The following is a 12,434-nucleotide window of genomic DNA, read 5'->3' on the forward strand; positions in this document are numbered from 1 at the left end:
AGGGGTGTGAGATACAGGGGTGTGAGATACAGGGTGTGAGATACAGGGTGTGAGATACAGGGGTGTGAGATACAGGGGTGTGAGATACAGGGGTGTGAGATACAGTAAGATACAGTGAGATACAGGGGTGTGGGATACAGGGGTGTGAGATACAGGGCTGTGAGATACAGGGGTGTGAGATACAGGGGTGTGAGATACAGGGGTGTGAGATACAGTAAGCTACAGTGAGGTCGTGCGGTGTGAGATACAGGGCGTGAGATACAGTAAGATACAGTGAGATGCAGGGGTGTGATATACAGGGGTGTGAGGTACAGTAAGATACAGTGAGATGCAGGGGTGTGAGATACAGGGGTGTGAGATACAGTAAGATACAGTGAGATATAGGGGTGTGAGATACAGGGGTGTGAGATACAGTAAGATAAGGTGAGATACAGGGATGTGAGATACAGTAAGATACAGTGAGATACAGGGGTGTGAGATGCAGGGGTGTGTGATACAGGGGTGTGAGATACAGTAAGATACCGTGAGGTACTGTGGTGTGACATACAGGGGTGTGAGATACAGGGGTGTGAGATACAGTAAGATACAGTGAGATACAGGCGTGTGAGATACAGTAAGACACAGAGAGATATAGGGGTGTGAGATACAGGGGTATGAGATACCGTAAGATACAGTGAGATACAGGGGTGTGAGATAGTGAGATACAGGGGTTTGAGATCCAGGGGTGTGAGATACAGTAAGATACAGTGAGATACAGGGGTGTGAGATACAGTAAGATGCAGTGAGATGCTGGGGTGTGAGATACAGGGGTGTGAGATACAGTAAGATACAGTGAGATACAGGGGTGTGAGATACAGGGGTGTGAGATACAGAGGTGTGAGACACAGTAAGATACAGTGAGGTACTGCGGTGTGACATACAGGGCTGTGAGATACAGTAAGATACAGTGAGAAACAGGGGTGTGAGATAGAGGGGTGTGAGATACAGGGGTGTGAGATACAGGGGTGTGAGATACAGTAAGATACAGTGAGGTACTGCAGTGTGACATACAGTAAGATACAGTGAGATACAGGGGTGTGAGATACAGTGAGATGCAGGGGCGTGAGATACAGGGGTGTGAGATACAGTAAGATACAGTGAGATACAGGTGTGTGAGATACAGGGGTGTGAGATACAGTGAGATGGAGGGGTGTGAGATACAGGAATGTGAGACACAGTAAGATACAGTGAGATACAGTGGTGTGAGATACAGTAAGATACAGTGAGATGCAGGGGTGTGAGATACAGGGGTATGAGGTACAGTAAGATACAGTGAGGTACAGTGGTGTGAGATACAGTAAGATAGTGAGATACAGGGGTGTGAGATCCAGTGAGATGCAGGGGTGTGAGATACAGGGGTGGGAGATACAGTGAGATGCAGGGGTGTGAGATACAGTAAGATACAGTGAGATACAGAGGTGTGAGATTCAGGGGTGTGAGATACAGTAAGATACAGTGAGATACAGGGGTGTGAGATACAGTAAGATACAGTGAGATACAGGGGTGTGAGATACAGGGGAGTGAGATACAGTAAGAAACAGTGAGATACAGGGGTGTGAGATACAGTAAGAAACAGTGAGATACAGGGGTGTGAGATACAGGGGTGTGAGATATAGTGAGATGCAGGGGTGTGAGATACAGGGGTATGAGATACAGTAAGATACAGTGAGATGCAGGGGTATGAGATACAGGGGCGTGAGATACAGTAAGATACAGTGAGATGCAGGGGTGTGAGAAACAGGGGCATGAGATACAGTAAGATACAGTGAGGTACAGGGGTGTGAGATACAGGGGTGTGAGATACAGGGGTGTGAGATACAGTGAGATACAGGGGTATGAGATACAGTAAGATACAGTGAAATACAGGGGTGTGAGATACAGGGGTATGAGACACAGGGGTGTGAGATACAGTGAGATATAGTGAGATGCAGCGATGTGAGATACACCATCAGTGCCAAAGGCCCTTCCCAACTGACCACCTTTGTCCCACTGACTGTCTGAGTGGTGATGACCAGCTCCACTCTGTGCAACTCACCCTCATTCCTCCAGCAGTCCCGAAATGGACAGCTCCTCAGTCGGGAAGAGAGTGAGATTCCTGTCCCACCCTCGCCCATCATGAACAACATCCTGATACTGACACAGTGGTTGGCACTGGTATCTTCACACCCCTCACCCGCCAACCACGTGGAATCTTTTACACTGACCCGGGACAAGAGACGGAGCCTCAGTTCAACACCTCACCTAAAATGCAGCACCTCCCTCAGTCCTGCACTAAGGTATCAACCAAGACATTTCTGCTCAAGACATGGAGTTGGAACCTGGAACCCTGAAAGTAACACAACTGAGCCACAACCGATCCCAAGAGATCTAAAAAAGCCACTGGGTAACCCCACTATATAGATTATTGCTCATTAATCTCAGTTTCACATCCGTGCTGCGACTGCCCATTATTCCATGGGCTTTAACTTTACCAAATGTCTTTTGGTGCCCCACATCAACCATAAGACCCTCATCAACACTCTCTACTACTTCACCAAAATCACAATCGTGTGAACTCTGGTTCAAACCTTAGCTAATCTGCTGGCTTTCCTTAATTCACAATTGTCTAAGTGACGGTTCAATTCTTCCTGGATTATCATTTATAAAAGCTTCCCACCCACCGAGATTAAACTGACCGGTCTCCAATTGCTGGGATTACCACTGCATCCTTTTCAGAACAAATATGTAATGTTTGTAATTCTCCAGTTCTCTGGCATCAGCCCCTGTATCCAGAAATTGGACGATTATGGCCATGGTTGTTTTCGTTGGAGAGAAGAAGGTTAAGAGGAGACTTAATAGAGGCATACAAAATGATCAGGGGGTTAGATAGGGTGGACAGTGAGAGCCTTCTCCCGCGGATGGAAATGGCTGGCACGAGGGGACATAGCTTTAAACTGAGGGGTAATAGATATAGGACAGAGGTCAGAGGTAGGTTCTTTACGCAAAGAGTAGTGAGGCCGTGGAATGCCCTACCTGCTACAGTAGTGAACTCGCCAACATTGAGGGCATTTAAAAGTTTATTGGATAAACATATGGATGATAATGGCATAGTGTAGGTTAGATGGCTTTTGTTTCGGTGCAACATCGTGGGCCGAAGGGCCTGTACTGCGCTGTATCGTTCTATGTTCTATGTTTGTGTGAGGGGGTATTTCCATGTATTGTTACACTCTGTGAATAAATATACTCCTTTTTTTTTAAATTTAAAGTGCCCAATTCTTTTTCTTATCTGATTCAGGGGCAAATTAGCATGGCCAATCCACCTAACCTGCACATCTTTGGATTATGGGGGTGAGACCCACACAAACACGGTGAGAATGTGCAACCTCCACACGGACAGTGACCCGGGTCCTCGGCGCAGTGAGACCGCAGTGCTAACCACAGCTCCACTGTGCTGCTGAATATTCCAACTAAAGACTGTTTGCTAGTGCAGTTGGGGAGGGTTTAAACTAATGTGGCAGGGGGATGGGAACCGATGTAGGAAGTCAGTGGGGACGGAAACAAAAGGCAGGAAGGGAGAGTGTGTAAAGCATGACCAGAGAAAGCAGGGCAGAGAGCAAGGAAAGTCTACATTAAACTGCATTTATTTCAATGCAAGGGGCCTGACGGGGAAAGCGGATGAACTCAGGGCATGGATGGGCACATGGGACTGGGATATTATAGCTATGACTGAAACATGGCTAAGGGAGGGGCAGGACTGGCAGCTCAATGTTCCGGGGTACAGATGCTATAGAAAGGATAGAACAGGAGGTAAGAGAGGAGGGGGAGTGGCGTTTTTGATTCGGGAGAACATCACGGCAGTACTTAGAGGGGATATATCCGAGGGTTCGCCCACTGAGTCTATATGGGTGGAACTGAAAAATAAGAAGGGAGAGATCGCCTTGATAGGACTGTACTACAGGTCCCCAAATAGTCAGCGGGAAATTGAGGAGCAAATATGTAAGGAGATTACAGATCAAAGGGCCGAATGGCCTCCTTCTGCACTGTAAATTCAATGATAATCTATGATTAATCTAGGACAAAGGTTCGGCACAACATCGTGGGCCGAAGGGCCTGTTCTGTGCTGTATTTTCTATGTTCTATGTTCTATAGCTGCAAGAAAAATAGGGTGGTAATAGTAGGGGACTTTAACTTTCCCAACATTGACTGGGACAGCCATAGCATTAGGGGCTTGGATGGAGGGAAATTTGTTGAGTGTATTCAGGAGGAATTTCTCATTCAGTATGTGGATGGACCGACTAGAGGGGGGCAAAACTTGACCTTGTCTTGGGAAATAAGGAAGGGCAAGTGACAGAAGTGTTAGTGAGGGGTCACTTTGGGACAAGTGACCATAACGCCATTAGTTTTAAGATAGCTATGGAGAATGATAGGTCTGGCCTAAGAGTTAAAATTCTTAATTGGGGCAAGGCCAATTTTGATGGTATAAGACAGGAACTTTCAGAGGTAGACTGGGGGAGACTGTTGGCAGGCAAAGGATCGGCTGGTAAATGGCAGGCTTTTAAAAATGTGTTAACCAGGGTTCAGGGTAAGCACATTCCCTTTAGAGTGAAGGGCAAGGCTGGTAGAAGTAGGGAACCCTGGATGACTCGAGATATTGAGACTCTGGTCAAAAAGAAGAAGGAGGCATATGACGTACATAAACAACCGGGATCAAGTGGATCCCTTGAAGAGTATAGAGATTGTCGAAATAGAGTTAAGAGGGAAATCAGGAGGGCAAAAAGGGGACATGAAATTGCTTTGACAAATAATGCAAAGGAGAATCCAAAGAGCTTCTACAGATACATAAAGGGAAAAAGAGTAACTAGGGACAGAGTAGGGCCTCTTAAGGATCAACAAGGACATCTATGTGCAGAGCCACAAGAGTTGGGTGAGATCCTGAATGAATATTTCTCATCGGTATTCACGGTGGAGAAAGGCATGGATGTTAGGAAACTAAGGGAAATAAATAGTGATGTCTTGAGAAGTGTGCATATTACAGAGGAGGAGGTGCTGGAAGTCTTAAAGCGCATCAAGGTAGATAAATCCCCGGGACCTGATGAAATGTATCCCAGGATGTTGTGGGAGGCTAGGGAGGAAATTGCGGGTCCCCTAACAGAGATATTTGAATCATCGGCAGCCACAGGTGAGGTGCCTGAAGATTGGAGAGTGGCGAATGTTGTGCCCTTGTTTAAGAAGGGCAGCAGGGAAAAGCCTGGGAACTACAGACCGGTGAGCCTAACGTCTGTAGTAGGTAAGTTGCTAGAAGGTATTATGAGAGACAGGATCTACAAGCATTTAGAGAGGCAAGGACTGATTCGGGGCAGTCAGCATGGCTTTGTGCGTGGAAAATCATGTCTCACAAATTTGATTGAGTTTTTTGAGGGGGTGACCAAGAAGGTAGATGAGGGCAGTGCAGTAGATGTTGTCTACATGGACTTTAGCAAAGCCTTTGACAAGGTACCGCATGGTAGGTTGTTGCAGAAGGTTAAAGCTCACGGGATCCAGGGTGAGGTTGCCAATTGGATTCAAAATTGGCTGGACGACAGAAGACAGAGGGTGGTTGTAGAGGGTTGTTTTTCAAACTGGAGGCCTGTGACCAGTGGTGTGCCTCAGGGATCGGTGTTGGGTCCACTGTTATTTGTGATTTATATTAATGATTTGGATGAGAATTTAGGAGGCATGGTTAGTAAGTTTGCAGATGACACCAAGATTGGTGGCACAGTGGATAGTGAAGAAGGTTATCTAGGATTGCAACGGGATCTTGATCAATTAGGCCAGTGGGCCGACGAATGGCAGATGGAGTTTAATTTAGCTAAATGTGAGGTGATGCATTTTGGCAGATCGAATCAGGCCAGGACCTACTCAGTTAATGGTGTGGCGTTGGGGGGAGTTATAGAACAAAGAGATCTAGGAGTACAGGTTCATAGCTCCTTGAAGGTGGAGTCGCAGGTGGACAGGGTGGTGAAGAAGGCATTCGGCATGCTTGGTTTCATTGGTCAGAACATTGAATACAGGAGTTGGGACGTCTTGTTGAAGTTGTACAAGACATTGGTATGGCCACACTTGGAATACTGTGTGCAGTTCTGGTCACCCTATTATAGAAAGGATATTATTAAACTAGAAAGAGTGCAGAAAAGATTTACTAGGATGTTACCGGGACTTGATGGTTTGAGTTATAAGGAGAGGCTGGATAGACTGGGACTTTTTTCCCTGGAGCGTAGGAGGCTTAGGGGTGATCTTATAGAGGTCTATAAAATAATGAGGGGCATAGATAAGGTAGATAGTCAACATCTTTTCCCAAAGGTAGGGGAGTCTAAAACTAGAGGGCATAGGTTTAAGGTGAGAGGGGGGAGAGTCAGAAGGGCCCAGAGGGGCAATTTCTTCACTCAGAGGGTAGTGAGTGTCTGGAATGTGCTGCCAGAGGTAGTAGTAGAGGCGGGTACAATTGTGTCTTTTAAAAAGCATTTAGATAGTTACATGGGTAAGATGGGTATAGAGGGTTATGGGCCAAGTGCAGGCAACTGGGACTAGCTTAATGGTAAAAACTGGGCGGCATGGACTGGTTGGGCAGAAGGGCCTGTTTCCATGCTGTAAACTTCTATGATTCTATGATTCTATCTGGTTTCTTCCTTCACCGACTATCAAAAATAAAACACTCCATTAAATATTTCCACTGTAGATTGCTCCTTGTCCTTTTCCACAGTTAGCTACACCTTACGATGCTATGATCACCATTCCCTAAATATTCCCCGACCGTTGCTTGATCCACTTGGCCTGCCTCATTCCCTAGATCCAGATCTAATAATAATTTGCTGACAACGAGAGCGTGGAGAATTGGGTGACATAGGTCATTATTTGGGAGCAAGGAGGCAGAGTAGCAATAAAGCAGTCCACTCTCAAACTGGCATATGATGTGACCAGTGTTGGTTCTGTAACAAAGCTTCATCATATTTTCTTTATTAATATTGATAAACTGGGTATTGTAAGAGTCCTTCCTTTTTAATTTCCCTTGTTCCCATTTTTTTTTAGGTCAGTGGACCCATAATCAGGATGTGCCTTTAAGCAGAAGACTCAAGCTGAAGTAGCCTGCTTGTCAGGATACTGTGTTCCCAGGTTTTACGCTTGGAGAGGAGAGGCCAGACTTGTCGACACCAAGTGGATCTTTGGAACCAACTTTGGAGGGAGTCGGTTCAATTGATTAATTGGCAAACAGTGGCTTGGCCAGGGACAGTGTTCTGCCTGAAAAGGATCAGCGATCCTTTCTATATCCTTTTATTTTGTTGATTTTTTTCCCCCATCTCAACCATCCTTTCCCCTGTGTTGTTTGTCTGTGTGTAGAGAGTTAGTATAGAACAGTACAGCACAGAACAGGCCCTTCGGCCCTCGATGTTGTGCCGAGCATTGTCCGAAACCAATCTATTTCCAAAGTGCTCTCCCACAAACAAATCTAACACTTGGCCCGTTTCATTACCCAGTACCAAATCCAATGTGGCCCCACTCTTGCCGGCCTATTCACATATTATGTCAGGAAACCTTCCTGCACACACTGGACAAAAACTGCCCCATTTGAACTGTTGGGATAGTTAGGAAGGGGATGTTGGGAAAGAGGTAGTAGATAGTCGGTTACATTCTCTGTCCGTTTCGTTATAACACTGACACGATAAAGTTACTTGTGTTAAAGTTACAAACGTGTTTGTAGTTTATTGGGATTAACCAAGGGCTTTGGGTATTTAAAATAAAATCATATTTCCCCTGTGTTGTGACTCCCAGTCAAGTGGGGCTGGATTTGATCGCGCACCAGCCCAGCGGGTCGTGACAATAATGCAACAGAAACCTCGAGCCGGGTTTAAGGATGATAGTCAATTGGGCAGCACAGTGTGTACTGTGGAGGAAAGCAACATTGGCAGGCTAACTGACGAAAGCTACAGCAGAAAGAGTTCAATGTGGGGAAACGTAAAGATTGTTCAGCTGAAAGATAAATCTGAAATCCATCCCCCGATCCAATATTCCAGGTCCATGAATACAAACCGCTTAAAGGTTCAAAAATCAAAAAGGCGAATACAGCATTGGCTTTTCCATCAAACAGGCTGGAATCCGAGGGAGGTTTGTTCTAGTTAAATAATACTCGGGATAGATCCCATCTGGAATACTGCATTCAGCAGCGGGTACAGCACCTCGGGAAGGGTATACAAGTCCTGGAGGATGTAGCACAGATTTACGAGAACGATCTAGAGGAAAAGATTCATAAACAAGGCAAGGAGGTTTTTGAAAGGAGATGGGGTGAGTTGATGTAACCATTGTCTCACACCCCTGGCCTGTACATCGCTGGCTAAGCCAGCATTTATTACCCATCTCCTGCCCTTGAGCCACCTCCTTGAACACAAGTGAGTGGCTGGCTTCGGACATTTCAGAGGGAGATGTTCAGAGCCGGCCACATGGCTGTGGGTCTGGAGTCACATGTAGGTCGGACCGGGTAAGGACGACAGATTGGTGGGCAGCACGGTAGCATTGTGGATAGCACAATTGCTTCACAGCTCCATGGTCCCAGGTTCGATTCCGGCTTGGGTCACTGTCTGTGCGGAGTCTGCACATCCTCCCCATGTCTGCGTGGGTTTCCTCCGGGTGCTCCGGTTTCCTCCCACAGTCCAAAGATGTGCGAGTTAGGTGGATTGGCTGTGATAATTGCCATTAGTGTCCAAAAAAAAAGGGTAAGTGGGGGCTACTGGGATAGGGTAAACAGGTGGGCTTGAGTACGGTGCTCTGTATGGGAGCTGGTGCACACTCGATGGGCCGAATGGGCTCCTTCCGCACTGTAGATTCTCTGATTTCCTTCCCTAAAGGGCATTAGCGAACCAGATGGGCTTTTTTTTTGACAACCTGCTGCTTTCACGATCATAATTAAAGAGACTAGCTTCCAAATTGATTTCATTGAACTTAAATTCCCCAGATGCTGGGATGAGATCAACACGTTTAAAATGTTACACATGTTTTATTGGATAAGAGTTCCCTCTGGAGGACCAGTCCAAAACGATGGGACATTAGAATTCTATCTAGTTTGGTCAGGACAATCACATATAAACATCCAGAGCTGACACGTGGAATTGAGAGCTGTGAAAGGCTGCGGGGGCTGGGTGTAAACTGGAGCTTTCAAAACAGCAATGAAGAAATTATTGGATGAGGCAACTGAGAAATATGATGTCAATGGGAGGGAGAGGTGTTGAGGTAGAGAGGCCATGATCGAGTTGAAAGAGACAGGCTCAAGGAGCTGAATGGTCCTCCCCTGTTCCAATGGGCTTGTATGAGAGGATGGCCCATTCACACCGCAATGGGGCAAAAGGAACACAGGGGACGTATTGCCACCAGACAGGGCAAAGTGTGGGCAGCAGGGGGGAGATAGTCTTTTTCATTCGTTCATGGGATGTGGGCGTCGCAGGCTGTGCCAGCATTTATTGCCCATCTCTAATTGCCCTTGAGGGGGCATTTAGACCACATTGCTGTGGGTATGGAGTCACATGTAGGCCAGACCAGGTAAGGACGGCAGATTTCCTAAAGGACATTAATGAACCATTTTTATGGAATTCAAATTTCACCATCTGTAGTGGCAGGATGTGAACCTGGCTCCCCAGAACGTGACTCTGGGTCCAGGGTTTACTAATCCAGAGACAATACCACAACGACACCGGCTCCCTAGGATCAGCTGGGGGACATTCGGAGCTGTCATTGGCCCAGTGAAGAGGAAGTCCCCAGCCCCCGGAGCAATAGCCCAGCAGAACAGAAATTCTCACCTTTCAGCCAGAACGCTCAGGGGAGAGGAGCCTTGTGCCCAGCTCCGGACCATCCAGGCAGCATCGAATGCAGCCAGGAATCCTCGAGCAATCCCAGTTCCCATTGGCCAAAAGGGCTGGGGGGGGAAAAAAATCACAGCATCACAGAGAGCAAGACAGGGGCAGAGACACAGAGGAGGAGTGAGATGTACAGAGTGAAAGATAGAGAGAGAGACACATAAGGACAGAACTAACAGAGAAAGAGAGACAGACCACAGAGGGAGACAGTGACAGAAAGCAAGGGAGAGCCAGAGAGAGCGAGACAGAGAAAGAGAGACAGACAGAGAGAGAAAGACAAAGAGAGAGACCAGAGAGAGAGAGAGACAGTGACAGAGCCAGAGAGAGAAACAAAGAGAGACGGAATGAGGCAGAGACAGAGAGATGGAGAGAGAAACAGAGAGAGAGAGAGACGGAGAGAGAGACGGAGAGAGAGAGACGGAGAGAGAGACGGAGAGAGAGAGACGGAGAGAGAGAGACACGGAGAGAGAGAGACGGAGAAAGAGAGAGAGAGACACGGAGAGAGACGGAGAGAGAAACGGAGAGAGAGACGGAGAGAGAGGCGGAGAGAGAGACGGAGAGAGAGACGAGGAGAGAGATGGAGAGAGAGACGGAGAGAGAGAGATGGAGAGAGAGAGAGAGAGAGAGAGAGAGACGGAGAGAGAGAGAGAGAGAGAGACACGGAGAGAGAGACGGAGAAAAAAACGGAGAGAGAAACGGAGAGAGAAACGGAGAGAGAAACGGAGAGAGAAAGGGAGAAATGGAGGGAGAAACGGAGGGAGAGGCTGCGAGAGACAAAGAGAGATAGACAAACAGAGAGCGAGAGCGAGAGAGAAAGAGAGACAGACAGAAAGTGAGGGAGAGAGACCAGAGGGAGAGAGACAGTGACACACAGACGGCGAGAACAGAGAGTGCAAGACAGAGAGTGCGAGACAGAGAGTGCGAGACAGAGGGTGCGAGACAGAGGGTGCGAGACAGAGGGTGCGAGACAGAGAGTGCAAGACAGAGAGTGCGAGCCAGAGGGTGCGAGACAGAGAGTGCAAGACAGAGAGTGCGAGACAGAGGGTGTGAGACAGGGAGTGCGAGACAGAGGGTGCGAGACAGAGAGTGCGAGACAGAGAGTTGTAGACAGAGGGTGCGAGACAGGGAGTGCGAGACAGAGGGTGCGAGACAGAGGGTGCGAGACAGAGAGTGCGAGACAGAGAGTGCGAGACAGAGAGTGCGAGACAGAGGGTGCGAGACAGAGGGTGCGAGACAGAGGGTGCGAGACAGAGGGTGCGAGACAGAGAGTGCGAGACAGAGTGCGAGACAGAGGGTGCGAGACAGAGGGTGCGAGACAGAGGGTGCGAGACAGAGGGTGCGAGACAGAGAGTGCGAGACAGAGAGTTGTAGACAGAGGGTGAGAGACAGGGAGTGCGAGACAGAGGGTGCGAGACAGAGGGTGCGAGACAGAGGGTGCGAGACAGAGAGTGCGAGACAGAGAGTGCGAGACAGAGAGTGCGAGACAGAGGGTGCGAGACAGAGGGTGCGACACAGAGGGTGCGACACAGAGAGTGCGAGACAGAGTGCGAGACAGAGGGTGCGAGACAGAGGGTGCGAGACAGAGAGTGCGAGACAGAGGGTGCGAGACAGAGGGTGCGAGACAGAGGGTGCGAGACAGAGAGTGCGAGACAGAGGGTGCGAGACAGAGGGTGCGAGACAGAGGGTGCGAGACAGAGAGTGCGAGACAGAGGGTGCGAGACAGAGAGTGCGAGACAAAGGGTGCGAGACAGAGAGTGCGAGGCAGAGGGAGCGAGACAGAGGGTGCGAGACAGAGAGTGCGAGACAGAGAGTGCGAGACAGAGGGTGCGAGACAGAGGGTGCGAGACAGAGGGTGCGAGACAGAGAGTGCAAGACAGAGAGTGCGAGACAGAGGGTGCGAGACAGAGAGTGCGAGACAGAGGGTGTGAGACAGGGAGTGCGAGACAGAGGGTGCGAGACAGAGATTGCGAGACAGAGAGTTGTAGACAGAGGGTGCGAGACAGGGAGTGCGAGACAGAGGGTGCGAGACAGAGGGTGCGAGACAGAGGGTGCGAGACAGAGAGTGCGAGACAGAGAGTGCGAGACAGAGGGTGCGAGACAGAGGGTGCGAGACAGTGGGTGCGAGACAGAGGGTGCGAGACAGAGAGTGCGAGACAGAGTGCGAGACAGAGGGTGCGAGACAGAGGGTGCGAGACAGGGAGTGTGAGACAGAGGGTGCGAGACAGAGAGTGCGAGACAGAGAGTTGTAGACAGAGGGTGCGAGACAGGGAGTGCGAGACAGAGGGTGGGAGACAGAGGGTGCGAGACAGAGGGTGCGCGACAGAGAGTGCGAGACAGAGAGTGCGAGACAGAGGGTGCGAGACAGAGGGTGCGACACAGAGGGTGCGACACAGAGAGTGCGAGACAGAGTGCGAGACAGAGGGTGCGAGACAGAGGGTGCGAGACAGAGAGTGCGAGACAGAGGGTGCGAGACAGAGGGTGCGAGACAGAGGGTGCGAGACAGAGAGTGCGAGACAGAGGGTGCGAGACAGAGAGTGC

The 12,434-nt window shown here is 48.9% G+C and overlaps 1 protein-coding gene across 4 annotated transcripts in view; it reads right to left on the reverse strand.

The window, feature by feature from the left end:
* LOC140396095 (protein-methionine sulfoxide oxidase mical3a-like) overlaps positions 1-12,434 on the reverse strand; it is a 1,213,674-nt gene that overhangs the window by 872,863 nt on the left and 328,377 nt on the right. For 3 of the 4 annotated variants that reach the window (XM_072484207.1, XM_072484206.1, XM_072484208.1), the window contains one exon: positions 9,840-9,955. In XM_072484207.1, coding sequence (XP_072340308.1) covers positions 9,840-9,955 — 116 coding nt within the window. Of the gene's footprint in view, positions 1-7,786; positions 8,283-9,839; positions 9,956-12,434 lie in introns of those variants that run through there. The other variant, XM_072484209.1, reaches the window with a different exon arrangement.

The sequence above is a fragment of the Scyliorhinus torazame genome, chromosome 19 (genome assembly GCF_047496885.1).
Source record: "Scyliorhinus torazame isolate Kashiwa2021f chromosome 19, sScyTor2.1, whole genome shotgun sequence".
Lineage (NCBI taxonomy): Eukaryota > Metazoa > Chordata > Chondrichthyes > Carcharhiniformes > Scyliorhinidae > Scyliorhinus > Scyliorhinus torazame.